The sequence below is a fragment of the Cryptomeria japonica genome, chromosome 6 (assembly GCF_030272615.1).
Source record: "Cryptomeria japonica chromosome 6, Sugi_1.0, whole genome shotgun sequence".
Taxonomy (NCBI): Eukaryota; Viridiplantae; Streptophyta; class Pinopsida; order Cupressales; family Cupressaceae; genus Cryptomeria; species Cryptomeria japonica.
Window position 1 is genome coordinate 624,508,683 of NC_081410.1, and position 27,832 is coordinate 624,536,514.

General features: G+C 35.6%; 1 protein-coding gene across 1 annotated transcript; it reads left to right on the forward strand.

Annotated features, from left to right (window-relative positions):
* The first annotated feature begins 20,397 nt into the window (after nucleotides 1–20,397).
* LOC131048640 (uncharacterized) lies at nucleotides 20,398–27,339 on the forward strand. The gene is made up of 4 exons (XM_057982677.2): nucleotides 20,398–20,904; nucleotides 21,054–21,364; nucleotides 25,663–25,873; nucleotides 26,488–27,339. Exons 1-4 carry the CDS (start codon nucleotides 20,686–20,688, stop codon nucleotides 26,866–26,868), a joined length of 1,122 nt encoding a protein of 373 aa, XP_057838660.2. The 5' UTR covers nucleotides 20,398–20,685; the 3' UTR covers nucleotides 26,869–27,339.
* Nucleotides 27,340–27,832: the final 493 nt, after the last annotated feature.

Here is a 27,832-nt window from a genome sequence, read left to right on the forward strand (position 1 = left end):
AAGCCTATACATTCACCATTAAGCACAAGAAAGGGCAGTTAAACTAGGTAGCTGATGCATTAAGTAGAAGACTTTTGACAGTCCAAGAAATTCAATTGAGAAACATAGGTGTTGATAGTTTTAGAGGCTTATATTCGAAGGATGAAAACTTCTCAAATGCCTACAAGGTGTGTAAGGAGTATCAAAATCACTTCCATAGTGAGTATTCTGATTTTACTTTGCAAAATGGGCTATTGTTTAAAGGTGGGCAGCTTTGTGTGCTTAGAGGCTCAATGAGAGAAAATCTCATACAAGAGAAGCATAATGGCAACCTTAGTGGACATTTTGGAGTCAATAAGACTCAAGAGCTGGTTCAGAGGTACTCCTATTGGCCAAGGATGAATCAAGATGTGAAGAAGTATGTGGAGACTTGCATAATTTACGAAAAGGCCAAAGTTACTTCTACAAATGTCGGTTTATACCAACCTCTTCCCATACCAAATAAACCTTGGGAATGCATTAGTATGGACTTTGTAGTAGGTTTACCAAGGACAAAACAAGGATATGGCAACATTTATGTCATTGTGGATAGATTTAGCAAACTGGCTCACTTTGTGCCTTGCAAGACTACTCATGATGCATGCCAAATAGCTCAATTGTTCTTCAAAGAGGTAGTGAGGATACATGGTTTACCCATGAGCATTGTTTCAGATAGGGACTCAAAGTTCATGAGTCATTTTTGGAAGACACTTTGGCAAAATCTTGGCACCAATCTCTCTTTTGGATTAGCCTACCATCATCAAATAGATGGGCATACCAAAGTGGTGAATAAAAGCTTGGGAAACTTATTAAGGTGCCTTACTAAGGAATATGGTCAGACATGGGATCAAGTACCCTCACAAGCTAAATATGCATATAATGACACCATGAATAGGACTACCGGCAAGAGTCCTTTTGAAGTGGTCTATGGTGTGCACCCAAGAGGTATCTTGGACTTGAGAGACTTAGGTAGTGCAACAACAAGAAGTGGATATGCAAAAGACTTTTCTCAATCAATGAAGGAAGTCCATGAATCAGTCAAGCAAGCATTGATGGAGAACACAAGCAAACTCAAGCCAAAAGTTGATGAAAAGAGTAAACACCTACAATTTCAAGTGGGAGATCTTGTCATGGTGCACCTAAACAAAGCAAGGCTATAGAAAGGAGTGCCTAACAAGTTGAAAATGAGAAGGATAGGTCCATGTGCCATTCTAGCCAAGTAAGGAGAAAATGCATACAAGGTGGATCTACCTAGTGACATAGGATTGTCATTGGTATTTAACATAGCAGACTTAGTTGCCTACAAGGGATCAATTCAAGGTTCAGATTGCAGTCACTCAGAGGTATCAGATGATGTGAACAACCTTTAGTTACCGCCATACCAAATCCAAAGGCCGAGAAGGTGTTGAGTTCAAGGATCACCAAGAAGACAAGGCATCAAGCCTATTGGGAGAACCTAATCAAATGGCAGGGTATGGATGATGCTAAAGCTACATGGGTGCTTGAGACAAAGTTTAAGAAGCTTGGAATTGATCAGAATCTGATTCCCAAGGATGTGTGATTTTCTTTTGTTTGGGAGAATGGTGCAGGAGCACCTAGGACCTAGACTTTTTCGTTTTCTCAATTTTGGCTTGTACTGAACCTAGCCAAGTTAGTAGTGAATAAGGACTCCAGGAGGGTCCAAGAGTTAGTGGTTTGAGTCAATGTAGACCTAGGTTGAGTTCATTCTTCTTAGGTTTGCATTTTTGTGTAAATAGTGGGTTTGAGTAGGTAGTTGACCTTCTTGATGGTCAAAAGTGTCAAAACTTGGTATAGGAATTAGGGAGGGTTAAATTAGTCTTAGGAATGTTTTAAAAGTCATGTGCGATGACTTAGAAAATGTCTCAAAGGTTGGGAAGACCAAGAAGTGGGAAAGTGCAAAATTGCAAAAAGTTGTCATGACAACTTTGTCCAAAAATTGGTTAGCATTGGAGTTAGGGATTGTCCTACGCCATAAGATGAATCCACATGTGGGAAAAATATAATTACCCTCTCTTGCATTGTTACCAAGGTTGGAGAATGTGCTATGTAAGTTCAATAATCTGAAACTACTCATTTTCAGACTAGTTGGCAGCATTTTGGCTTGATTTTACTCATTTTGTAATTGAAAATGGATTGAATCCATTGATCCAGAAATGGATTGAGTCTCTCTAGTGTTTTATATTATTATTGGTTCAATTTCAATCTTTTTAGATAGTTTTCATTTGTGTTTTCTTGCTTTGGTTTGCAAACAGTCAGTTTTGGCTTGTATATAACAGTTTTATGTAAAATGGTTGCCCCATGAACTCCACACGTGATACCATCAAGGATTGTTGGGAAATGAAGGGAAACCACTTTTACAGTGTATATATGCATAGACAAGAGCTGGAGATGAGTTTCAATATGACTATTACCTTATTCCAGGCGAGTCCAGGAGGAACCCGGCTAGAGGAAATAAGGTGAAATTGAAGTGCTAAGTGCAGGGGTTGATGCCATATCACCATATAAAATTTTGGAGGGGTCTATGGATTTGGGAAAGAGTTTCCAGTGCAAGGAGAAGCCTTGAAAAATCCATTTGAAGCCTAAACCCCAACTTGATCAGTCACTGTCGGCTAGAATTCCTAGAAACCCTTCAAATAGTCATTTTTGGGGTTAGCATATTGAACGGTGAAACAAGAAGCCAAAACCACAAAAATATCTTGAGTTTAGGTGAAAAATTGAAGAAAATCCAAACTTGTTAGGGGGTCTTTTGGGCTGTTTTCACTCAAGCCCTTAAAAAACCGGATTTTGGAGGCCTAATTGGGGCTCATTCCTTGTAGCAATTTTCTAGGCAAGATTTTGAAATCGGTAAGAAACCTAATGATTGCTAACCTCAAATGGACCCTAAATGAATTCAAAACATGTTTTTTAGACACCTCCACACCTCTGTATCATCTCACAATAGTAGGAGGTTGATTTGACAAGTTGAAGCCAAGAAGCCATAATTGAGCACCTGGGAAGCATTGTGAATTGGTAGGGTTCCTAGCCAAAACACTTGAAGCAAACACCTTAGAATGGTAAAGAATAAATCCCTAGAAGAGAATGAGAAGGACTTGGAGGTCTAGAGAGAAACTAGGCCTGGTGAGTTGGTGGAACTAAGCAACACCAACTAGGTGAAGTGTTAAGCAAACTAGGTGAACCCCATTAGGAAGCCATAATCAGTTGGCCTACACCTAGGACAACAAGTGAAGTGAGAGGTTTCCATGACTTGGCTTAGTTTTATAGAAAGTTCATCAGAGGGTTCAGTGAAATATGTGCACCCATTCTTGAGACAATCAAGGGAGGTGTAAGAACCAAGTTTGTATGGACAAAGGAAGTACAAAGAGGTTTTGAACTCTTGAAGACAAAGTTGGCTACTCAACCGGTACTTATCCTACCAAGTTTTGACAAACTCTTCACAATTGAATGTGATGCAAGCAACATAGCGGTTGGAGCAGTTTTGAGTCAAGACAATAGACCGGTTGCCTTCTTCAGTGACTCAATGATGCAAATAAAAGGTATTCCTCCTATGATTTGGAATTGTATGCACTTGTCCAATCACTTAGAAAGTGGAGGAATTATTTGCTACCTAAGGAATTTGTGGTTTACACTGATAATCAAGCTCTTAGTTTTCTTAATTCACAAGAAAAGTTAAACCATAGGCATATTAAATGGGTAGAGTATTTGCGTATTTGCAGTCATATACATTTACCATCAAACACAAGAAAGGACAATGTAATAAGGTGTTAGGATTCCCAAAGATACTAAGAGTGAGGGGGGGGTGAATCAATATCTTTTTGGTATACAAATTTTTTTAACTTATTAAACAAATTGCATTACAAAACAGTGTACCGGTAAACCAGAATTAATGCAGTAAATAAGAACAATAAGCACAACATAGAAAGAACGCCATAACACAATATTTTTAATGAGGAAACCTGGTGTGGGAAAAAACTCCGTGGGATTTGAGACCCACAATATTCACTTACTGGCCAATAAATGAATATTACTTACAATAGGGGCCTGCACATGCAGGAAGGCCAACTGCCTAAAGCTCATTGCTTAATTACAAAAGGGAAGTCTCACTAACTTACAAAATGGATTATGCGAATCCAATATAATGTATTGCTTCAGTTCAACATCTGTTATGCCAGGTTCAGTACTAGTTTAAGCTTACAAAATAACCATAAACGTTACTCCAAAATCTACCTTAATATTTGCATATTACTTCTGCAATAATTTGACCATGTCCACATCCTAAAGGATCTACAAGATCTCATACTTATATATGAGTCCTATTACAATTCGCCTTGTCGGCTTACAAAAAGATATTACAGTTAAATACAAAATGTAATAAACAAAATCCTGTCGGTTGGGGTGCTGGTAATCATCTTTGCCACTGTCGGTAAACTATCTATCGGTGCCATAGGATTGCAAGGTTGCCATCAATGACAATACCTTCAATCACCTACAATTTCTCATTGGAGTGTGCATTTTCCAACAATCTCCCCTTTTGGCATTGATGGCAACACTCATGAGAAAAAGTCAAAATTGTATCCAAAATGTGTTGTCCAAAAATTTGCCAAAACTGTCTTACCAAAACTGTGTGCTCCCCCTGAGCAGATGATCTCTTTTGTCATTTATTTTTCTCATCTCTACTACTCCCCCTTTGACATCAATGACAAAGGTTGTCAAAAATGTCAACTGAGTGTAGTTCTCAGTTGGATCCTTGTAACCGGTGGGTTACAATCTTATATAGATCTGCTAGTGCAAAATTTAGGCTGTTAGTGAACCTTTCACTATCCTTTAATGTTGCTTCTATCCTTCGGATGGTACCGGTGAGTATGTGATTTTTCTCTTCCAGTGTTTTAAGTCTTGGAGCAAGTGCCTCTGAAATCTCTTTTCTCAGAGAGATGAGGATGTCAAGTTTCGGACCTAGTCTACATTTTAGTTCCTTAGCCTTGAATTTTAGTCTCTCCTTATCTTTTTCAAATTTTTCAATTTTCTCTTCAAAGCCTGCAATTTCCTGCTCTATTACCGATATGGGTTCTGATGAACCTATGAGATTATCAACAATATCATTTATTTCCTTTTGTGCTTTGTTGATCTCTTTATCTATGTCCTCTGTCAAAATGTTAGTCTTGCATGAATCCCTGTACAACTTCTTAAAGTCCATTATTGTTTTTCCTAGTGCTGGTAATAATGTATCAATGTGTTCCTTGCATCTCTTTATTGACTCTTCAAAGAATTTTTCTTTCTCTTTATTCATTTTCTCATCGAATGTTTCCTCATTAATTTGATCAACTGTCAAAAGATTGTCGGTGATATACTTAGACAATGTGTCTAATTGGCTCAAAGAATCTTTATTTTCCACATTGCACTTGGGTGCAATCAATTTCAAAATAGGAATTGTGTCATCAATTGCCTTATATGCCTGTGCATTACACTCTGTGATTTTCTTGATGGAATCCAATAATACCTCTGTTACATTGGTCGGTTTGAATTCTGTCAAGGAGGAACTAGAAGATTGTCCAACTACCTTAACAATCTGCAATCCGTCGGTGTGAGTAACCTCTTTGCTTATGTTGACCTTTGGTAGGTCAATTTGAGTCTGCATCTCAACTAGCAAGGGTTTGGGTTTCTCAGCTGTTGTCGGTGGCACTGTCTTTGTCTCAACCTTTTTCTCTTCGTGTTTCTCAGAATGTACCTCAGTATGTTTCTCTATGCTTTCTTTTGCTGGTTGCTCTGATGAAGTCTCAGTATTTTCTACCGGTTTCTCTATGTGTACCTCAGTGGTATCTGTCTTTCCAGTATCCAGGGGATCAGTTGATTGTTTAGTGTGTGTTTCAATCCCAATCTCAACATTTCCAACTGTATCCTCAACATGTGTCTCAACTGCAATATTCTCAGCCAGTGGCTCAGTTATCACATCTTTCTTCTCAGTGGTTTCCTTATCAACCACAATGTTTACTTCTTGTGTGTCAATATTCATTGTATATAATACCTCTGAATCAAGATTGGTGTCTTCATGTGTTGTCTCCATACTCTCAACATTATCTGTTACCAGTGGTGTATCAACAGTCTCAACTGGTGGAGTATCAGAAGGAGGTCGGGGCAATTTATCTATTACTTTTATGCTCGAAGGACCATCTACCTTGCCTTTACCTTTATCCTTTTCTTTTTGATAGACTCTGAAAGTCTTTGGTCGTTTAAGTTCTTCTGGCTTTTCCTTCTCTACAAAGAAGATATCCCATTTGTATGTTGTCTCTTTAGTGATCTCATTCACTCTTCTAGCCATTAAAGCTACATGTCGGTGACCAGTGGAAAATATAGTCCTGTTAGCCTCACTTATCGGCTCATCAATTTCTTCTGTTGATTTCACTGGGTGAACTGCAAGTAATTTTTCTACCTTAATCTTCTTGTCTAATTCCACAATTGCTAGCCTTTTTGCATCTAATCTTCTATACAAGTCACTTGGTAAGTCATCTACAACTTCTATCAAAAATTTCTTGTAAATGTTTAAGTGTAGAATAAAACTGTTTTCTATGCTTTCCTTTTCTTCACTGGTAAAAGTATTATACAACTTGCTGATATTGGACAAGTTTCCTTCTTCAGTAATTTCATTTAGAAGATTATCAAGGGGAGGAATAACTTGTTTTTCCTTCTTCTTCCTGGGTGTTATTTTCTTTGCCGGAGGCCTTACTGCCTGTTGTTTCTGTCTTGTTCTCTTTGGTGTAGGAGCAGGTACCGGTGAAGGTTTCCTTTTTCTTTCTACTCTCTGAAACTCTGCCAGTATTTCACTGTCAGAGGAGGTACCAACCGGTGAAAGATGTGCTTCTAGTTGTAACCCTTCCAAATTACTTTCCTTGATACCAGTCATTTTCAACAAGTCTTCCTTGATTTCTTTTGCCTATTTAGTTACTTTTCTGATTGTTTGTTCTCTTCTTTTCCTTTGTTTCATGGTTTGTACTCTGCTTTCAATGGTTTCAGCATTTCCAAATATTTCTTCTTCAGGTTCTCTAGGGGCTTCAAGGAGGGCTTTAGCATATGTTTCTATTATGTTTTCATCTGCCTCATAACCCATTTCAGTTACCCAAATTTTTCTAGGAACCACTACCTCCATCCAGATTTCATCCTTCTTTATAACAAAACATATCTCCTTTTGGTATTTCTCAACTATGGCTTGAGATAGTCTTTCCCTAGTTTTCATTCTATCCTTTAATGCCTGAAAGTGTTCAATTATGTTCTTTTCCCTGTCATCTCCCATGTTGGTAAAAATATCCAAAAGTTGTTTGCCTACTGGTATGTAAAAACCAGATTCTTTTCTACCTATACCGTGAACTTCCTTAGTGATGTATAGCAATAGACATACAAGTAAGTTACCAAATCTGAATGTGCCTTTCTTTTCTCCTTTAATTTTCTTCAGGTTGTCAATTAGCTCATCCTTCAACCATTCACATATGTCAATCTTTGCATTACTGTTTACCATGTCATAAGCACTTTTGATCGATAAACTAGAAACAAAGTTTAATCTGTTAGCATGTGTAGTTTTGTATCCTAGTATCATGCTAATGAATCTGACATTAATATCCTTCACATCATTGAGTCTCAAGGATCTATCGTCATGGGTTGCACTGGTTAGGGTCATCACAGTGTTGTTAGAGACCTTCTTTCCTTTTTCTGGTCTGCTACCGGTGGAAGGTAAGCCAGTCATTGCCCTAACTGCTTCTCTTGTAATCTTATGGATGGAATCTAGCCAAAAGAACTCCCCATGAACTCTGCTCAATACAATTCTTATAACTTCCTTGGGAAAATTAGGAATGCTAAGTATCTCCACAAAAACTAGGGTTTCAATTATCTTGTGTTCCGGTTTCACATTACCATTCATATCACAAATTACAGTCCTATACATGTTCATAATCTCATCAGCACCAAGTTCTTCAATATGACAATGTATGTAAATCCTAGGGTCTTCAGCATAAGCAACTCCTTTGGGTATTTTAGAAAATGCTCCTAGGGTATCATCCTGCTTCGGAACTTCAGGAATGATCTTAAATACGGGCCTAGGGCGTTTAATCACTTCAATTAGAGTAGGGTTTGCAATGAATTCAGGTGCAAAGGAGGAAACCATTGTTTAAATACCTTAATCCGCCTTTAGGTTTGAATGCTTGATAGATTTTCCTTCACTTCTTGCTGTGGATGCCTTCGCTCGGGTTTTTTGTGCTCTTAGGAAATTTGAATGCTCAATGAGTGAAAAAGAGTGAAAGATACCTGCTTTATAATGTCATTTCCTTCAACTACCATAATAAATGCCTGCCGGTTAAGTGAAAAATTAACTCATCCGCCGATAAAGAAGAATTTCATCTTCTTACCATCAACCGAGGTAAACTAGCATGTTTTTCAATTTGTTGCCATACCCCCAAGGGATTTCTTTTCAGTTAGATGAAGAATCTCCTGTCGGTGGAGTGATACCTTATTCTATCGGTGAAGGAATAGCCTCATCAACATTTTGATCTATCTTTCTAATCCATTATTTTGAAAATTCTTGCTTTACCTCATCAGCCTTCTCTTTACCTTTCAAACTGGGTCCTTTGTTGTTTGTCGGTGATGCCTTACTTCTACAAAATTTTGCAATATGTCCAATCTTGTTACAAGCATAACAAGTCACATTATTTTTCTGAATAGCTTTTCCATATCCTACGTTGGTATGTGTTCTGCATTGATTAGATAAGTGTCCAAATCTTCCACAAACATAACATCTTACATTCATTCTGCAATTTTCTTAATTATGACTAATTTTGTTGCATTTAGAACATTGACCGATGGGTACATTAGTGTTCTGATAGTTTCTATATCTACACTGATTTGCTCTATGACCATACTTGTTACAGTTAAAGAATTTCCCATTAAATTTGTAAGCATTAGATTGTCTTACCGGTTTGTTGTGATCATGATTGTTTGCAGTACCGAAGCTTTCACCAACTTCAAAGCCAAGACCATTAGTATCTCCATTAGGTTTTTGATTTTTCAGCATATCATCAAGTTCTTCTGAACTTTTCTTGAATTTCTCCTTATGTTGATTTGCAGTAGCCAACTCATTTTCCAAGAAATCTTTCTGTCTCATGAGTTTAGTTTTATCATGTTCCAAGTGAATCAGATCTATCTTCAACATATCATTTTCATGACTGAGTCTTAGATTTTCATTTCCAGCATGATTGATTCTCCTAGTAAAGTCATCTTCATTCTTCTTTCTGTCTTCAGTGTCTTTATAAAATCTCATAGTCATATCTTGCATCTCATTCCTCAAGGTCATGTTTTCTTGCTTCATCTTGCTTACACAATCATTAAGAGTTTCCTTTTCATCATCATCACTCTCTATCTTCTCATGAAGTTATCTTCTTTTGCTTCTAGCAATAGTAAGATTCTCTTGAAGTCCTTGAATGATTTCCTGTGCAGCCTTCAGATCATCTTCAAGTTTGATGTTCTTCAACTTTTCTGCATCATAATCTGCAAGAGTTGTTTCCAATTTCTTTTTCAAGTTATCCATCTATACCATTGTCAGAATCTCCCTCAAGTTGTTAGGATTTTGAAAGTATAGGACCATGCTCTAATACCAATTGTTAGGATTCCCAAAGATAATGAGAGGGGGGGGGGGGGGGGGTGAATCGGTATCTTTCTGGTATACAGATTTTCTGAACTTATTAAACAAATTGCATTCCAAAATAGTGTATTGGTAAACCAGAATTAATGCAGTAAATAAGAACAATAAGCACAACATAGAAAGCACACCATAACACAATATTTTTAATGAGGAAACCCGGTGTGGGGAAAACCTCGGTGGGATTTGTGACCCACAATATTCAATTACTGGCCAATAAATGAATATTACTTACAATAGGGGCCTACACATGTAGGAAGGCCAACTGCCTAAAGTTCACTGCTTAATTACAAAAGGGAAGTCTCACTGACTTACAAAATGGATTATGCAAATCCAATATAATGTACTGCTTTGGTTCAGCATCTGTTATGCCAGGTTCAGTACCGGTTTAAGCTTACAAAATAACCATAAACCTTACTCCAAAATCTGCCTTAATATTCGCATATTACTTCTGCAATAATCTAACCATGTCCACATCCTAAATGATCTACAAGATCTCATACTTATATATGAGTCCTATTAAAATTCTCCTTGTCGGCTTACAAAAAGATATTACAATTAAATACAAAATGTAATAAACAAAATTATGTCGCCTAGGGTGTCGGTAATCATCTTTGCCACTGCTGGTGTAGAGTCTGTCGGTGCTGGTGCCATAGGATTGCAAGGTTGCCATCAATGACAATACATTCAATCACCTACAATTCTCATTGGAGTGTGCATTTGCCAACATAAGGTAGCTAACACATTGAGTAGGAGGTTACTAACAATGCAAGAAGTGCAGCTCAAAAGAATTGGAGTGGATAGCTTTAAGAATTTGTATGTCTAAGATGAAGGTTTTGTTGCTGCCTACAAGGTTTTCCAAGGATTTGGAAACCATTTCCACATTGAGCATGCAGATTACACTTTGCAAGATGGTCTTTTATTCAAAGGAGGGCAACTATGTGTGCCTAGAGGGTCTATGAGGGAAAACTTGATGCAAGAAAAACATAATGGATGCTTGAGTGGATATTTTGGTTTGAACAAGACTTTGGAACTTGTCCAATGATTCTAATTTTGGCCTAAGATGCAAAGAGATATCAGAAGATATGTGGAACAATGTGTGGTTTGTCAAAGAGCTAAGGGTACATCTTCCAATGCTGGTCTTTATCAACCTTTACCTATTCCCAACCGGCCATGGGAGTGTGTAAGTATGGACTTTGTGGTTGGTTTGCCAAAAACCAAACCATGTTTTGATAGTATCTATGTTGTGGTAGATAGGTTTAGTAAGATGGCTCAATTTATTCCATGCAAGGTCACTCATGATGCCAACCATATTGCTCACTTGTTTTTCAGAGAAGTTATTAGGATTCATGGTTTACCTATCATCATTGTGTTAGATAGGGATGCAAAGTTTATTGGTCATTTTTGGAAGATTTTGTGGCAAAGATCAGGTATTAATTTGTCTTTCATTTCAGCTTATCATCAACAAATGGATGGTCAAACTGAGGTGTTCAATAGAACACTTGGGAATCTACTTAGATGCCTAACAAAAGAGTATGGTCAAGCTTGAGATCAGATCATCCATCAAGCTGAGTTTGCTTACAATGATAGCGTGAATAGGTCCACTAGTAAAAGTCCTTTTGAGGTGGTGTATGGCAATCATCCAAGAGGAGTTTCGAAGCTCTCAGAGATGTGGGAAGGATGGGACAACAAAGTGGACATGCCTTGGACATGACCCAATCAATGCAAGAGGTTCATGAGCAGGTTAGGAGAACCCTATTGGACACTACTCAAAAGATCAAAGACAAAGTAGATGAGAAAAGGAAAGATATACAATTTTCTGTTGGTGATATGGTGATGATTCATTTGAACAAGGAAAGAATTCAGAAATGTGTCCCTAGTAAGCTTCAAATGAGGAGAGTAGGTCCTTGCAAAGTTTTGGCCAAGCATGGTAACAATGCATACAAGGTAGACTTACCTGGTGATATGACTTTGTCACCAATCTTCAATGTAGCAGATTTGGTGCAGTATAAGGGCACACTTGGAGCAGAAGATATTAGAGTTTCATAAGTCTCTCAAGCACTCTCAGACTTGCCCTTACCAACTGTACCCATTCCACAAGCTGAGAAGGTGTTAGATTCAAGAATTTTGAAGAAAACAAGGCATACCACCTACATGGAGCACTTGATCAAGTGAAATCACCTTCCAGCATCATAGGCTACTTGGATACCTAAGGAAGAATTCTCTAAGCATGGAGTTCCATTTTCTTTGCTGCCTCAAGGAGTCACTTGACTTCTTTTCTTTGGGTGAGTATGGTGCAGAAGCACCTAGTTTTGAGTCCACTTTATAAATTTTGGTGTGTTTGTTCATAGTTTGGTTTGGATTGGTGAATAAGAGTATTCTCTTAGGTCTCTTTATGTTTTTATAATGCTTTGGTAGGTTGAATGTCCTTAGGGCAATGCATTTTCTCAATTTTGGCTTGTAAGCCCTTGTAAGCCTAAAATGGCAAAATCTTGCATTTTGATGAAAAATGCCTTGAATAGCCTTGTTTGGAATTGGGACATGTTAATTTCATGTTTTTTAGACATCTTATATTGTTTGGAGGATAAAATTAAGCATGTAAGGCAAAAATGCACTTTTTGGCAAAAATTGTCAAAGTTGCTTGACAACTTTTTGCAACATTGAGCAACGTTTTGCATTTTTGTGCAAAGGGTTGGTTAGGGAACCGATGGAGAGTTAGTTAGGCCACAAATGAGATATAAAATCTTGTATAATCAATGTAATGAGGTTGTTCAACACCTGGAATAGATTGGAATACATTTTGAGACCAATTTTGAAGTTTTACATTGCATTTTGTCAAGAATTAGAGCAACAATCCGTACTTAATGGATTGATTGCATTGTTGTACCTTTCTTATTGTTTTTTACATGTTCTTGTAGTGCTCACGAAGCAATTTGATTAGTTTATTGCAGGTTTGAATTGAGTTTCTCATTTTGTAAGCTCTTAGTCTGAGTAAGGGTTTGAGAGGCCCAAACATGGTTCTAGCTTGAAGTCCTTTGAGTTATTCTCAATAACCCTTGGGACTCGAGCCATGGAACCTTTGTACAGTGTATGTAACTTTTATTTTCCTTTGGAGGTCATTGAAAGGCCAATGAGCAACATTTCCTAGGCAAGCTCAATCCTAGCCCGGTTAGGAAATGAATGAGATTATGCAAGTGTTTGCAGGAATGAGCAGGCTTAGAGTTGCAGAGTGGTTGGGATGATTACGTGATGTGTGGAAGAACATATGTGTGAATTTGGGGGTGTGTAAAATCAAGGAAGACACCTAAACCTTGGAAAAAGACCAAACAAGCCTAAAATCACCTAAAACAAGCATTTCTAGGGTTCCATACCTGTACGGTCAGACTGAGATTCCTAAATTTAGAAGTTGGAAATTACTTCCAAAAGGGTATCCTGATCAACAAAGAGTTTGTGTGGGTCTTTGTAAAAGTTGGGAGAAAATCCACAAAAACCGGCGAGGTAGGGCTAATTGGGGCTTTAGGGCTAGTAGGCCTAGAAAGTAGGAAAAGGAAGGAGCAATGGGGAAAAGAATGAAACCCTCACTCAAAACCAAGTGATTGACTTTGGAAAACATCACAAACACCTGCACATCCTCTGTAAGCACTTGTTATGAGTTTTAGAGTGTAAGGTTGGATTTACTTTGGTGAATCTCAACCATACTTGAGCAATCAGTAAGCACATTTGGATTGGGAGCACTCCTAGGGAGCTTAGGTGTCCAAATTGATTAGAAGACAATATGAACATAGCATGAAGCCTACTAGGGAAAAATCTAACTGCCCTTAAACATGGTATTAGCTCCCTTTGAGTAACCTCCCCATCAGCAAGGGAGAGAAAATCCCTTCACAACACTAGAGAAGAATTGCCCTTAGGAACAACAAATGTAAAAACTACACCTAAAGAGACCTTTTGACACTCCTACGCTAAACATTTCACCTCCAACGAAAGATCCCATAAAGTCTCATCCCTATCCTTGAGGACCGAGTCGTAGAGCTATTCCTCAACATCTCTTTTGTCTTCATCACCACCATAATCATCTATTTGTTCCACTTGTCATAAGTTTGTTATGATTGATTCATCAAATTGGGCATTCCATTTTGGCTCCATTATCTCCATTCAAATATTCCTTATAACAAGTTATAACGTGCATCATAAATTGTTCAACAAGTGTGCAACTTTCTTTTATAGCTCATAATTGTTCCTCCATTTCCAATGTGAAAGCTCAATTTTTGGAGGTCATAATCTTTGATATGTGAAGTTTATTGAGCCCCCTAACCCATTTTAAAAATTTCTTTAGAGCTTGTATAGATTTATAATGGTCATTAGAGTATTGATGATGAACCATTTGAAAAAAATAATAGGGCAAAAAACAACCTTTGTAGCTCAAAAATTGAATTCTTATGTTCTATAGTTAAAAAATTACAATTTTTTTCTTCTTAGTATTAGGATGCAAAGTTGGCATATTTTCTTATATTCTTCCACTTATTTAACACTTGGCAAGAACAAGAGAGTATCAACATTATCAATTTATCACTAAGGGCTTAAAGGTACCCAAACTAATATCACTAATGTTTGAAAGATACCCAAACTCATAGCACAACTTGATTTTGTATGTGCTTATTGATTGGCTTTGCTAATGCATCGAGGTGATATTTTACAAAGTGAGTAAATAAATTCATCATAAGGGAGTAAATAAAACTCCCAATCAATAGCTGCTAATATTTTAGAGGTTTAGTAATCTAGTAGGCCAATGTTTAGTAATCTAGTATTTGACACATTAAGTGTGTATCGTTTGATCAATTTGAATCTTCGACCCTTTTAGAGTGTTAGAAATATTAATTTAAATACAAATGTACTTTTGTGGGTAGGCTAAAAAGATTATTAGGCTCAAGACAAATGACATTGCTAAAAAAACTACTCTTTTATCCAAAAACTTCTAGCATGGCAAGGAAAACTTGGGAAATTCCATCCAAACAAAGGTGTGAATAGTTCTCTCTGAGAGACACCAACGTTTGGGGTCCATGTTGTGAAAACAAGAAGGGATGCATAGATAAACCAAAAGCCATGTTTAAGAATGACTTTTGTATAAGTGATTTCAACAAAATTAAAAGGAAAGAACCCTTTTGTAAAATTCTAGACAATGTCAAGGTGGACCCCATACAAGACTGTCGTGCTCATCTATTTTTTAAGCATGCTTTGAAGAAGAATACTTCAAGCAAATTATCCTCTTAAAGTAGAATTTTCAAAGAAGAATACTTCAAACAAATAATCCTCTTAAAGTAGAATTTTCAAGTCGTCTACATACACTATCATATGTGAAGTTGAGCATGATCACATTTACAAGTGTTTAATAAGACATATCTTGTGGAATACTTTGAAAATGAACTTGTTGAATTTCTCTTACTATAGAACCATCCTTATGCACCACCAAACTATCAACTTCAACAACAAATACTAAATTTATAAAAATTTAAAACCACTAAAAAAATACCTACAAACATTAAAAATAAAAATAAAAACTAATAAATTAAAAAAAAAAAGACAGTATGCTATAAAAAAAACTATACCCACTAACACAAGCAAAGCCAAACCTAAACTTTAGCTAAAACATACATTATATCCTTTTGCATTCTTGGTTTAACTTAGAATAATTTTTCTTATAATTCAATGTAGAGAGAATATATAGCCACGGATAGCATTCATGTATTGAGACCATAACAATATCCATAATCACAATGGCAACAAAGAAATGAGAGATAATTCATAATCTATTTTTTGGGCTTCTCATGTATGGACAATGAAATTCCTGAAGATTGTACTGAATATTGTTTGAGAGATTGAGAAAATAAGTATGAACGAATGAATGTTTTTACTAACATCTATGGGGCTAAACAATCTATGGGATCTAAGGATAAGCACAAGAAACCACTAAGAAGAGGTTAGCAATACCTTGTCTACTTAATTTCTTTCTCCTTATGTATTTTGAATCTTCTACTATGTATCTTGATAAAGAAGTTAACAACTTTTGTTATCCTTTCTTCCTCAGACAAATTAGTCAAGGTGCTCATCTTTAGTGTCTCAATGTAATTGATCAGAATATCCTTGTAAGTTGAACACTCCATGATGTAATGCCATTCCATCTCCACCACTTCTTGAGTGCAATAAACACTATTTTCTATCTGTCCATTCTTCTATAAGTATCATCCATCTTTTGATTTCACTTCTAAAGGGTCAGTGCCCCTGTTAACATTGCTTTTTTGATCAAAAACATATATCATACTATATATACTTCCTTAGGTCCAACATTGCTCTTATGTTCTCTTTAATCTAAACTAATTTACTTACTTAAGAGTTATTTTATTTTTATTGCATTTATTTTTACTATTTTGATATTTTTTTGTATTGTTGTTAATTTAAAAAGTGTAATAAATATTATTACTTATGTTTTAATTTTTAATAATTTAATGTATAGACATTATTTATATTTTAAAATTTTGATAGTTTTATTTTTAAAAATATATGTGAATTTGAATAATTTATTTTATTTAGAAATTTTATATTTTTAAATCAATTAAAACAAATATTCACAAAAGCTTGTATTAACTTTAAAGTTCTATCACATAAATAAAATACTTATAAATTATATTATAAACAATTAATTAAACATTACTATTATAATTTAAAAATAATTTAAAATTTAATAATCATAATAATATAAATATCTAACAAATGAATTATAGGTAAAAATAAAAAATATTCAAATATTTTTATTATTATATTATAAAATTGTTATAAAATAATTCTATTTAACTATTATAATTTATGCTGCTTTTATCTACATAAAAATGAAATTAATGAATAATCACCATATTTATAACCATTGTGAATAAAATAAATAAATTAATAAATTGACTACCAACTACCCGTAAAAACCAGAATTTGTAAGCAAGATAGATGACCACTTATCTCGATTTAAAAATGTTGTGCATTTAATATTTTAAGGGCCTCTGCTTATATCTCCATTTAAGAAACACGTGCAGCAAACTGTTGGAATGCAAATAGAAAACGTAAACGGGAGTGGCGGATGCGGGAACGGAAATTGACCACAGTCAAATTTTCAGGAGGTCAAATCAATTCAATCAACAAAAAGAAATTCACAACTACTGAAAAAATATCACATGGACAACTAAATTTGCTCATTAACATTTGATCAAATTAGACATAATGTATTCTTTTATTCACATCAAGCTATTAATTAAATAATTTAATTATTATTTAATTAATGTCTATTGTCTGTGTTTCTAGGTAAATTAATTTATTTAATTTACCTACACTCCTTCTCATTTAATTAAATAAATCTTCACATTTTTAAAATTTAATGTGCTTTTCTCCTTTCTTCTAATTTTGAATTTAATTTAATCTAAGATACCTTTTTACCTCCACTTAGAATTGAAAGAAATTTTTAATTCTTCCATTCTTTTTTAATTTAATCCAAGATACCTCTTTTTCCTCCACTTGAAATTAAAAATATTTTTTAATTCTTTCACTTATTTTCTCTCCAAATGTCAAATACTCTTACATCTCCCACTTACATCCTAATCCCTTTTCATAATCTACTCTAATCCTCTAACTACGTGCACACCACTAATCATGGTGATTAGGGAGAAAGCCAACCTATGCCTTAAATGACTTTCCTTCCAAAGCCCACTTGGCCTTCAATGCCACTCACTTTTAGAATGTGCCCACATGGGTCCCCTTTCTACTTGGGACTACTTGTCCCTTTCAAAGAATTCAAAATTTCTTTATTCCTCATTCCCATGTACCTTGGAGTGTGAAAGAAGTGTCTTTTATGGCAACTCTTCCCTGCACTCCACCTCATTCCTTTCCCAACGACCTTGTCCTCTCATGCTCTCCTAGGTTTGACACTTATCATTCCATTCTCTCATTATGCAACATTAGAGATTTAAAACTTCACTCATCCAACTACACTATCTCCATCTCATACAAGCTTGAGCACTTGGAGCACCTTTATAATGCCAAAATTGTGAGCACACATCCAATCTACCATCAAAGGACAAATCGTTGCATCAAGGAGGCTAACATACTTCACTTGGGTTTGATTTTAGGTTCATTTTTGCTTCTTTTCGTCCTATCTTGATTGTTGCATTGATTTTGTGATTTTGAGTGTTATTACTAGTTGTTAGCATTCCTTTTGAGATCACATTTGAGTGCATCCACATACAAGTGAAAATCAATGATAGATTTTCCTTTAGATTTCTTTATAAATTTGTCTTTTATACAAAAATTTAGGTTGCACGAAGAAATGGAAATGGTTATCCCATGTCCCCATATGGTTGCTTAAGTGTAATTTTCATTTAAATTTAAGCATCTACATTGTTCACATACAAATTTTTAATTATAGGAAAAGTATAAATTGAAATCTTTCCTAAAAAAAAAGAGGTCGGGGAGGTGTGGGGCAAAGGGGGGATGGGGGGAAAGGGCATTGGGGTTGGAAATAAGTGACATCTACATATTGAAAAAAATCACACGACCCCACAATTTTTTTCCCCTCTTTTTTATATGTTTGCAATTTTTTCTCCAAATTTTATCTACATGATTTATTATTAATAATTTTATCTAAATATATAATTTAAGGTGACTAGTTAAAAATAAGCAAAAAAAATAAAATTCATAGGCCACTAGATCCATAAATTGTTACTTAAAAATTTAAGTAGTGACTGCTAACTAAAATAAGCTAAGCGACAACATGGGGACTTGCTCTTACTTTGTATGTGTGGAAAGTAGATTGTTAGAAATGAGTAGGGTTAGGAAAAGACAGAAAACTACTCTATGCTTCTTTAAAACTCACATGGAACGAAGATAGGTTCATCAAGGCAGAGTGTACATTGAGAAGGAATGTACTCTAGGAAGAATGTCTAGTACTCAACTCCCTATGGTCTCTTTACCCCATGGATGCTTGAATTGATGCAATCAGTTGTACTCCCTTGGGTTTTGTTCACCTCTCAAGTTAATAAGAAGTGCCCAACCAAGTTTGTACTACCCCTTGATATAATAAAAAAGGTGCTAACAACACAAAGAAAAAATGAAATGGGTAAAGAATGGGAAATTGAATGTTTCCTAATGGAAATGATGTCAGAAACCTGAGTAGGAAATGATGTCAAAAACTTCTCTCAAAAGAAGAAGGGATGCATAAATAGATAAATAGTCATTTTTTAGTATGGTTTATATATGTCTAGCTTTAAATGAAATAAAAAAGAGAAAACCTTTGTGTGAGATTCTAAACAACATCAAACAACATCAAGGTGGAATCCATGCAAGACTCAAGCCTTGTTCACCTATTTTTAAGCATGCATTTTGGAGGAATTCTCCAAATAAAGTATCAAATGTCTTAATGGGCATGATCATATTTGAAAGTGTTTCAAAATACAAGCACTATCAAATGTTGAGATGGACATGACCACATTTGAAAGTATATGAAAATATATACCTTGTGAAATATTTTGAAAATGAATTTAGTAGATTATTTTATTAGTGAAATCACCTCCACACATTGTCAAACCATTAACTCCAACTACTATAAAATTTAAAAAATCAAAATTATTTAAATTATAATAATAATACTACAAATTGCAAGGAAGCAAAGGTGTGTGGAAACGCTTCCTACGCTAATCTTGAGAGGGCGATTTTGCAAATTTCAACTTAACTATCACAGAGATCACAAGAAGCAAATAGAGTAGAAGTAAAACAAGAAACACATAACACAGCGATTATTGTGGGGAAAACCCATACGGGTGAAAAACCCCACACTCTAAAACCTGCATAGTATATTAACAAATCAACAAGAGATTACAATACACTTGCAATGCAAGTTCTTACAAGAGCATCACCTCAACTCAAGCTCAGAGAGACTTCATTAGCATCCTTTTAGCACCCAGCCTTGCAAACCAAAACTCCATGATCCAAACTCCTCTCCAAGCCCTCATTATATAGGAATTTTACAACCTGGAAACCACTTGTGGTTTTACAATACCATGGGCAAAACCTCCATGACATGTGTTGCCCACCCTTGACATTTGTTTTTCCAAGATAAGAAACCCAGGTTAAAAGTAGTTACTCACGTCCAAACTCTTATCCCCTATTTTTGACCCTCATAACCAACATGAAATGTGTCATATAATCTCTAAAAATGGCCCTCCTATATTATACTATGGACAAGGCATCTTTTAACAACTCTTATACCTTTTTTCAAGGCACGGACACATGGGAAACCTCCCAACTACATTTGAAACAATTTACCAAAAATTGCAAGGTTGAGACACATGTATCTCAACACAAATATTAAAAAACTGATAAAATAAACAAAATTTGTGATAAATAGAAAAAAAAACAAACAAACACTGATATAAAACTGTAACAACTAACACAAACACTGACATAAAATTGCAGCAACTAACACACATTGACATAAAATGCAGCGAATAACAGAAACACTTGATGTAAAATTGCAGCAACTAATACACACTGAAATAAAACTGTAGCAACTAACACAAACACTGAAATAAAACTGTAGCAACTAACACAGACACTGACATAAAATTGCAGCAATTAAGACAAATAAGTCAAACCTAAACTGTAGCAAGCTCATTATATCATTTCCCTTTCTTGGTTTACCTTGATTAATAACCTTCTATAATTGGATGTAGAGAAGATTTACAGATGGCATTGTTATGTTTTAACCTCATGCCTCATTCACCCACACACTGACATAAAATTGCAGCAACTAAGCCAAACCTAAACTATAGCAAGTATCCTTGATCACAGTGACAACAAAGAAGGGATAATAATTTCAGAGCCTACATTTTGGGTTTCGAAAGGTACAAACATAACGAAACATCTGAGAGACTAGGGAGAGAAAGATGAAGGTGGTGGTGGTAGGAGGCAGCATAGCCGGCCTGGCATGTGCTCATGCTCTTTTTTCAGCAGGCTGTAAGCAAGTGATTGCCTTGGAGAAGGCTCGAACCTTAAAACCTGCTGGAGCAGGGCTGGGCTTGGACCCCCAGACATGCCAAATTCTGGCTGAATGGGGCCTCCATCAGCAAATCATGGACTCTACCATTCCTCTCACCATCGATCAGGTCACATTGCTCTTACTTCCAATCATTTTCACACCCCCTCCCTTCACATATCCACTTGGAAACATTTATTGGTTTAGTCATTGTTTGATATTGATCAGATATCATATACCCACTTATTAATTCTTTTGGTTTTGATTTTATGTTAACAGATTCAAACAACTGACAGCAAGAGTAATGCCACCAGAGTGCTAGCTAGAGACGAGAATTTCAATTACAGGGCTACCCACTGGAGTGATTTGCACAGAATGCTGTATGATAAGCTGCCAAGGGATACAGTACATTGGGGTCATGAGGTTGTTTCGATTCAGCAGATTGAGGATGGTGATGGATTGGGTGTTAAAGTTGAAGTGAAGGTGGCTCAGACAGGGCAAACAGTTGTGGTGGATGGAAATTTGCTGGTTGCTGCAGATGGATCCATGTCTCTTATTAGGAAGCATTTTGTGCCTCACCAACACCTCAGGTAATGCCTAGTTTACAGTAAATTGGATTCATTTTATTATTATGATTTGATTCTTTTTTTAAAATGACTATGAGTAGATCGGATGTTTGAGTCAACATCTAATTGAGTAAGGGATTTATGGCTGTAGGATTATTGAAATTATATTATTTGGGGGTTAGGATGATTCCTTTTGCACTTTGCTGAAATCTTGCACTTGAGGTGCTTGGGATCCTGTTTTGTGATTATTGCCATTGTGGGTGTTCTAAAAAGTAGAATTTTGTTCCAAACAAAGGCATACAATGCAACAATGGAAGATTCTATTCCACTATAATATCTATCTATCTATCAATCAATTTATGCGGTCCAAGGCTGGGGTCTTATGGAGGGACTTAAGTTTCTATCATTAAAGAATAGGAGGCCTCATAAAGAAAAATAAAATTTGCTAGAAGATCATTTGGAATCTTTTCCTAAAAAATAGAAGCTCTTACATTTTAGGCTTGCAAATGGGGTGGGGCTAAAATGGGGTGGGGCTAGAATCTGAAAATGGGTTGGGACTAAAATCTGAAAATGGGGTGGAACTAGAAACTACCCCACCAGCTTAGGAATGAAAACTGTCACTTGTCAATAATTTAAATTTAGATTTCTATTAAAAATAAATTTAGAGAGAGAATAATTATTTTTCACTTGTTTTTGTCTCTATACACAAAGGTATTTTGTTCATGAGACCACCAGCTTACTTAAATTCCCAAGCTTAAACTTTTAAGAAATTCATGAAAGCTTAAACTGCTTTTACATATTCTTAAAAAATCTCAGCAACCCCAACCCTATTTTTTCAGAAATTCATTTTAATCTTTTCCTTCATGATAGGTCCAATAGTGAGATTCCAAATATGAAATCTTAAACTCCTTAAGCAATCTAACCCAGAAAAATCTTGCACAATATCCATCTTTGATCACCTGTGCATATCGTATCTGAAGAGAACATTATAGTAAGCATGGGCTGTACAAGCCTGATCACAAGTTCAAATTTTAAAAAGAGAAGTTTCAATTAGTAAAAAGAAATTCAGAAGTGGCTTATAGGATCCACGCATTCTCATAGATTTAGCAAATTAGCAGAAACATACTAGTGAAAATCAATGATGGATTTTCTTTTATATTTATTTCTATATATGCCTTTTATATAAAAATCCAGGTTGCCCCAAGAAATGGAAATGCTTACTTTGTAATTATGGAAAGTAGACTGTCAGGGATGAGTAGGGTCAAGATATGGCGGAAAACTGGGCTGTGCTTCTTTAGAAATGACATGAAACGGAGATAGGTCCATCAAGCCAGACTGTACGGTGGGAAGGAGTGTACACCAGGAATAAGGTCTGGAATTCAACTCCATGTGACCCCATTAATGACTGAGTTGATGCAGTCAGTTGTTCTCCCTTGGGTTTTTGTCCACGTATCAGGTTAACGAGAAGTGCCCAACCAAGTTAGTATTGCCCCTTGTTATAATAAAAAAGGTGCTGAACAACATGAAAAATAAATGAAATGGTTGAAGAGTTGGAAATAGCATCTTTTCCCAATGGAAATGATGTCAGAAATTTAAGTGGAAAGTTTAAAAAAAAAATGTCTTTGTTTAATGTTCCAAATCTACAGAAAGCATTGAAATTCTGATTGTTCCAATGACATTTGATTTCTCTGGAAGCATTTCTAGTGCATTTATCCACACCGGAGATAAAGTTTCAAAAAGTTTCTAGGATGGTACATATGAGCAAATCCTCTAGCAAATGAAACATATGTTGTAAAAAATTGTTTGGAATTCACTTGCAGGTCTCATTCACTTTGTTCTTTGGGGGGTTTATGATAAATTCATGGTCCAAAATCAGTAGTCAAGAAACATCAATGTTTTGAAATTAATATAGAGATATCTTTTGCAAAGAAATGCAAATTTTAAATTTATGCTTCTGCACAGATCATGATTGCTTTGAAAGAATAAACTGTAAACCCTATAACATTACAAAATGCATGCCATTAGCCAAAAAGTGGTACAGTCGCTGCAATACAGTAAAATGGAATTAAAGATATTAGGACAGATTAGCAATGGGACAAAGAGTGGAGAACTTGTACTCCTTTTCAACATTAGGGGGAGATTTTTTTCTGCTACCAACAGCTTTTATTTGCCAGTTAAGCCTGATGTTGTCATCTAGAGAGTGATCTGGCTAAAACGATCTGTTGAGTTCCCTTGGAGCTAGAGATAGAAAGGCACTCTTGTAATGTCCCCAATTGGGATACAACTGGTTTTTTTTCAAAAAAATTAGCAATTCCAACAATTCAATTTATTTGCAAGAGTATTGTTTCATTAAATTACACAACAGCAAATGAATTTAGGAAAAATAATCAATTAACAACAAACTAAATGATAATGAAAATTCGTATTGTAAACAATATCTCTTAGATGCACCCTATAGGTTATTCTTAATAGCCAACCCTATTCAAAACTTGGGGGGAAAGCACAATAGGGTGCTGGGAGCCTGGGAGACTGTCATCCACAACTAAGCGCATGAGTGCTGAACAACCAACCAAGTCATTTCGACTTCCTGGCCCGCAAGTAATCCAATTTTATTGGATGATCTACTTAATTGAGGGAACCGGTACTCTGCATCTCCCTATTATGTTTCCTCACCACTTCCTAATATTATTACTTTATAAAAATCAAATGAATAATTACTAATCTAAGATTCTTGATGGATTGACAATTTAATTAAAATAAATAAATAAATTCTTTACTAAATTCACAAGCTAATAAATATTGGATTCAAACACGTGGCATACCAATTACTTCAGAAATATAATAGTGGCTTTAAAACTCCTTTTATATTTTTTTGAACTTGGGCGCTTATGTACAAGTTGGTTTTTTAATAATATTGGCATCATAATGAGGGTCGCCCTAAGGAAAATGGTGATTCCTTAAGACACCCAAGCATTATAAATGTGGTCTATGATCTTGTTTTAGTACAGGGACATGACAACTCTACTCAAGAGAAGCTTCCTATTATCTATGGTTGAAACTCTTTCAGAAGAGGTCAACATCGACAGTGATATGGCCTTTGCCCTGGGATTTTGACATATGATGCATTCACCACTCTCAGTTGTTAGGGTTTAACAATATGGGGTGTTCTAAATTAAAAACTCTTAGATACATCAGTTAAGCTTCTACTATGTTAATGGTTGCCACAGGGAGCTTGATGCTTCTAGTTGAAATCAGTTGACATAAGGATGTAATCAATGTCGCAGCCTTGGAGGTCTTTGTGGTGTCTAGTGCCTAAATTTAAAGGTTGCAACCTCTTGGGGAAACAAAGAAAGTATCTTCTGGTCAGATATCAGAGTACACAAATAGAGTCACCACAAGTCCCTTAATAGAGACGAATAGCTTGATGTAGGTGATAGCTCGAACTCCTGGGTCATCATTAGCATTAGATGTAATCTTCTACTCAGCTGTGGCCTTCTCAGTCCAGCAATAGCTTCAATATCAAGTCGCCACTTCCACAGCCAAGCTTTGAAGTTAAGGATTTGATTATTGATGACCATATGCCACGCAAACGTTTCCAGTTTCCAATCCTAGATCCCTTGTTTGTTTGAGTAGATACTACAAGCTTGAGCTGCCACCCATCCAACTAAGCAGGACAAACCCTCTTTCCAGGTACACAGAAGAGCGACAATTGTTCCCTTATTTGTTTGAGTAGATACTATAAGCTTGAGCTGCCACCCATCCAACTAAGCAGGACAAACCCTCTTTCTAGGTACACAGAAGAGAGACAATTGACCTTCTAAGGTTTACAGTGATGATGTAATTCCTCCTGCAATCATGTCTTATTCTGGAATGACCAGGATGTCTTGGCCTTCAGAAACCTGTACATATCATGCCATTTGAGAAATTCTCCACAGAAAAATTTTGAACTCGGACAACTTAATGAGTATGGGTTAGCTTTGAAACAAGCAGTACAATTCTAAAGTTTAATTCCTTTTTATATCTTCATTTTGCCCAACGAAATGGGTTAATCAATTACATGAAGTAGCAAAATTCTCTGTATCTTCAAGATATATTTGGCATACTTTTCTAAACGATAATTTATTCGCAGAATACATGCTTCTGCAAGTATTGCTATTTTGTTTGAGAAACCTTTAGAGGCAGGTAAATTTTAGAGGAGTAATTAAAGTTTTGAATTTTATAATGAGCACACCGTAAATTTTGCAAAAGAGATCGTAAAGATAAATGCCAATTAAGACTTGAGTGTAGAAACTGAGAGCATAAACATAATTTCACTTGTGCAGGTATTTAGGCTATTGTGCATGGCGAGGTGTCTTTGATTATTCCAAAAATGATTCACCTGAGATGATTGCTTCCATTAAGAAAGCTTACCCTGATCTTGGCAAATGTTTGTATTTTGATCTCGCCAAGGAAACTCATTCTGTGTTTTACGAGATGCATGGTAAAAGGCTTAATTGGCTTTGGTATGCCACTCAACCTGAACCTCATATGCAGGTATTTATGTGTCTTTTAAAGTATTAACAAACGTTTATGCATTTTTGTGTTTGCCAAGTGACTTCATTAAAAAATGGCATTCATTTCTAAGCGGGCACCTCATGCCTATGAGATCCTATACAAAAATGTTTCCTAATTTGATTGTTCATTCCGGTACAAGTTTTTGATTTTTTGTTCAGTAACAAGATCTACTTAGGGAAGAGAAATCATTTGACACAGTGTGTTGAATTGCCAATATTCTTGTTGTCATCATGAATGACTCTTTTAGCTGCTGTGACCATAACTTTCTTGTAAGTTTGTAACCAAGAGCCGGTTGTTGATTTTATCCACCTTTGTCCTTTATATATATTATTTGGAACGATATTCACTCTCTTCTGAATGACCATACACTCATACAGGGCTTATGCCAGGATAGTTTTATCATTTATGTACCTTTCCAGGGGAATTGACAAAAAAATTTAACGTTCCATTGCCACATTAAACAGTGGAACTAGATCTCAAGGTTTAACTTGTGTATTATGTATCTTCAGATTGCCATTGGAACAAACTTCATGATGCTTTTGCTTTGTTTTGCAAAGAAGCTCATGAGCTGCAATTTTCTCTTTCTTTCTCAGATGAACTCGTTAACTGCAAAAGTAGACAAGATCGCCATTGAAAAGATGCATGAAGAAGCCAGTAAGATCTGTGTACCAGAGTTATACGCTCTTGTAAAGGCCACCGCAGAACCATTCCTGAATGTTTTATATGATCTAGAACCACTAAAACAATTTGTTTGGGATCGTGTGGTGCTTGTGGGTGATGCTGCACATCCAACTTCCCCCCATGGAGTCAGAAGCACAAACATGTCAATCATTGATGCAAGTGTTTTGGGTCAATCAATTGCAAAATGGGGCTTTGACAAGATTTCTACAGCATTAGCTGAATATGAGTCTATTCGGCTCCCTGTGACATCGCAACAAGTATTGTACTCTCGACATTTAGGTTTTCTGAAATAGGGTTTTCTGTTTGATCCTCCACGTAGTTTTAATTGGTTTGAGGCAGATGCAGACCTATGTGAGCAGCTGCTCCAAAGGAATATGCCTTTCTTCAAATCACATAGTTAGATAGAAGAAATGTTAAATGAGGTTTTATGGTCAGCATTTGAATTTTTTTCCAAAATGATGGGCGTTCATTGTGTGAAGCTGGAAATGTGTTATCAGTAGCTTCCCTATAATATCAGATCTAAGGGCCATGTTGATAATTATAATCCTCTGGTAGAGGGTGACTTTCTTTTCAGACATTCATGGATTTAACTCATGAAATAATCATTAATGTTTATGAATAGGGGAAAAACAGATTTTGAGGGGATCCGAAACCCCATATAAAATGAACATTAATGTTGCATTTTATTCAAAATTTTTATATAAAATATATTGTGAATCTCTATATTTAGACAGAGAACATATCATAAATTTAGTCAGATTAAATATTGTTTTAGTTCAACATTTGAACCATTATTTTGTTTGCATGTATTATTCTGTGACTCTACAAATCTATTCTGCTTACAAAGTGTTACTAAACATGGATGAAACAGGATTCTTAGTATTTTCTTTACCTAATCACACCGTCCCTTGAAATGGCACCATAATTAATTTGTTTTCTTAAGGAAGATAAAATGTGAAGTACCATTAATTAGTATTCCAAATCTTTTCAGACAATAATATATTATATAATATCTTTCCTTTTAACTTAGGAGTAATTTTTTTCTTTTATTTAAGAATATATTTCCCCCTATCAAAGATGCTGTCTCCATCCTTGTGAAGGCACCTCTATTCATTTTGATAACTTATAGGATATTATAATTGATGGCATTGTCAAGTTGAGAGAAGTCTTGATAGCATTACCTAATGCTAATTTCATATATATGAAGGAATGTAAAGGTGGTATTTGTAAAAATTAAATTAAACAAATAAGAACTAG

Coding starts and splice junctions, on each gene's coding strand:
- LOC131048640 (XM_057982677.2), top strand. CDS start 20,686: ATGAAGGTGGTGGTGGTAGGAGGCAGCATAGCCGGCCTGGCATGTGCT. Junction 21,365..25,662: donor GTGCCTCACCAACACCTCAG/GTAATGCCTAGT, acceptor TCACTTGTGCAG/GTATTTAGGCTATTGTGCAT. Junction 25,874..26,487: donor AACCTGAACCTCATATGCAG/GTATTTATGTGT, acceptor TTTCTTTCTCAG/ATGAACTCGTTAACTGCAAA.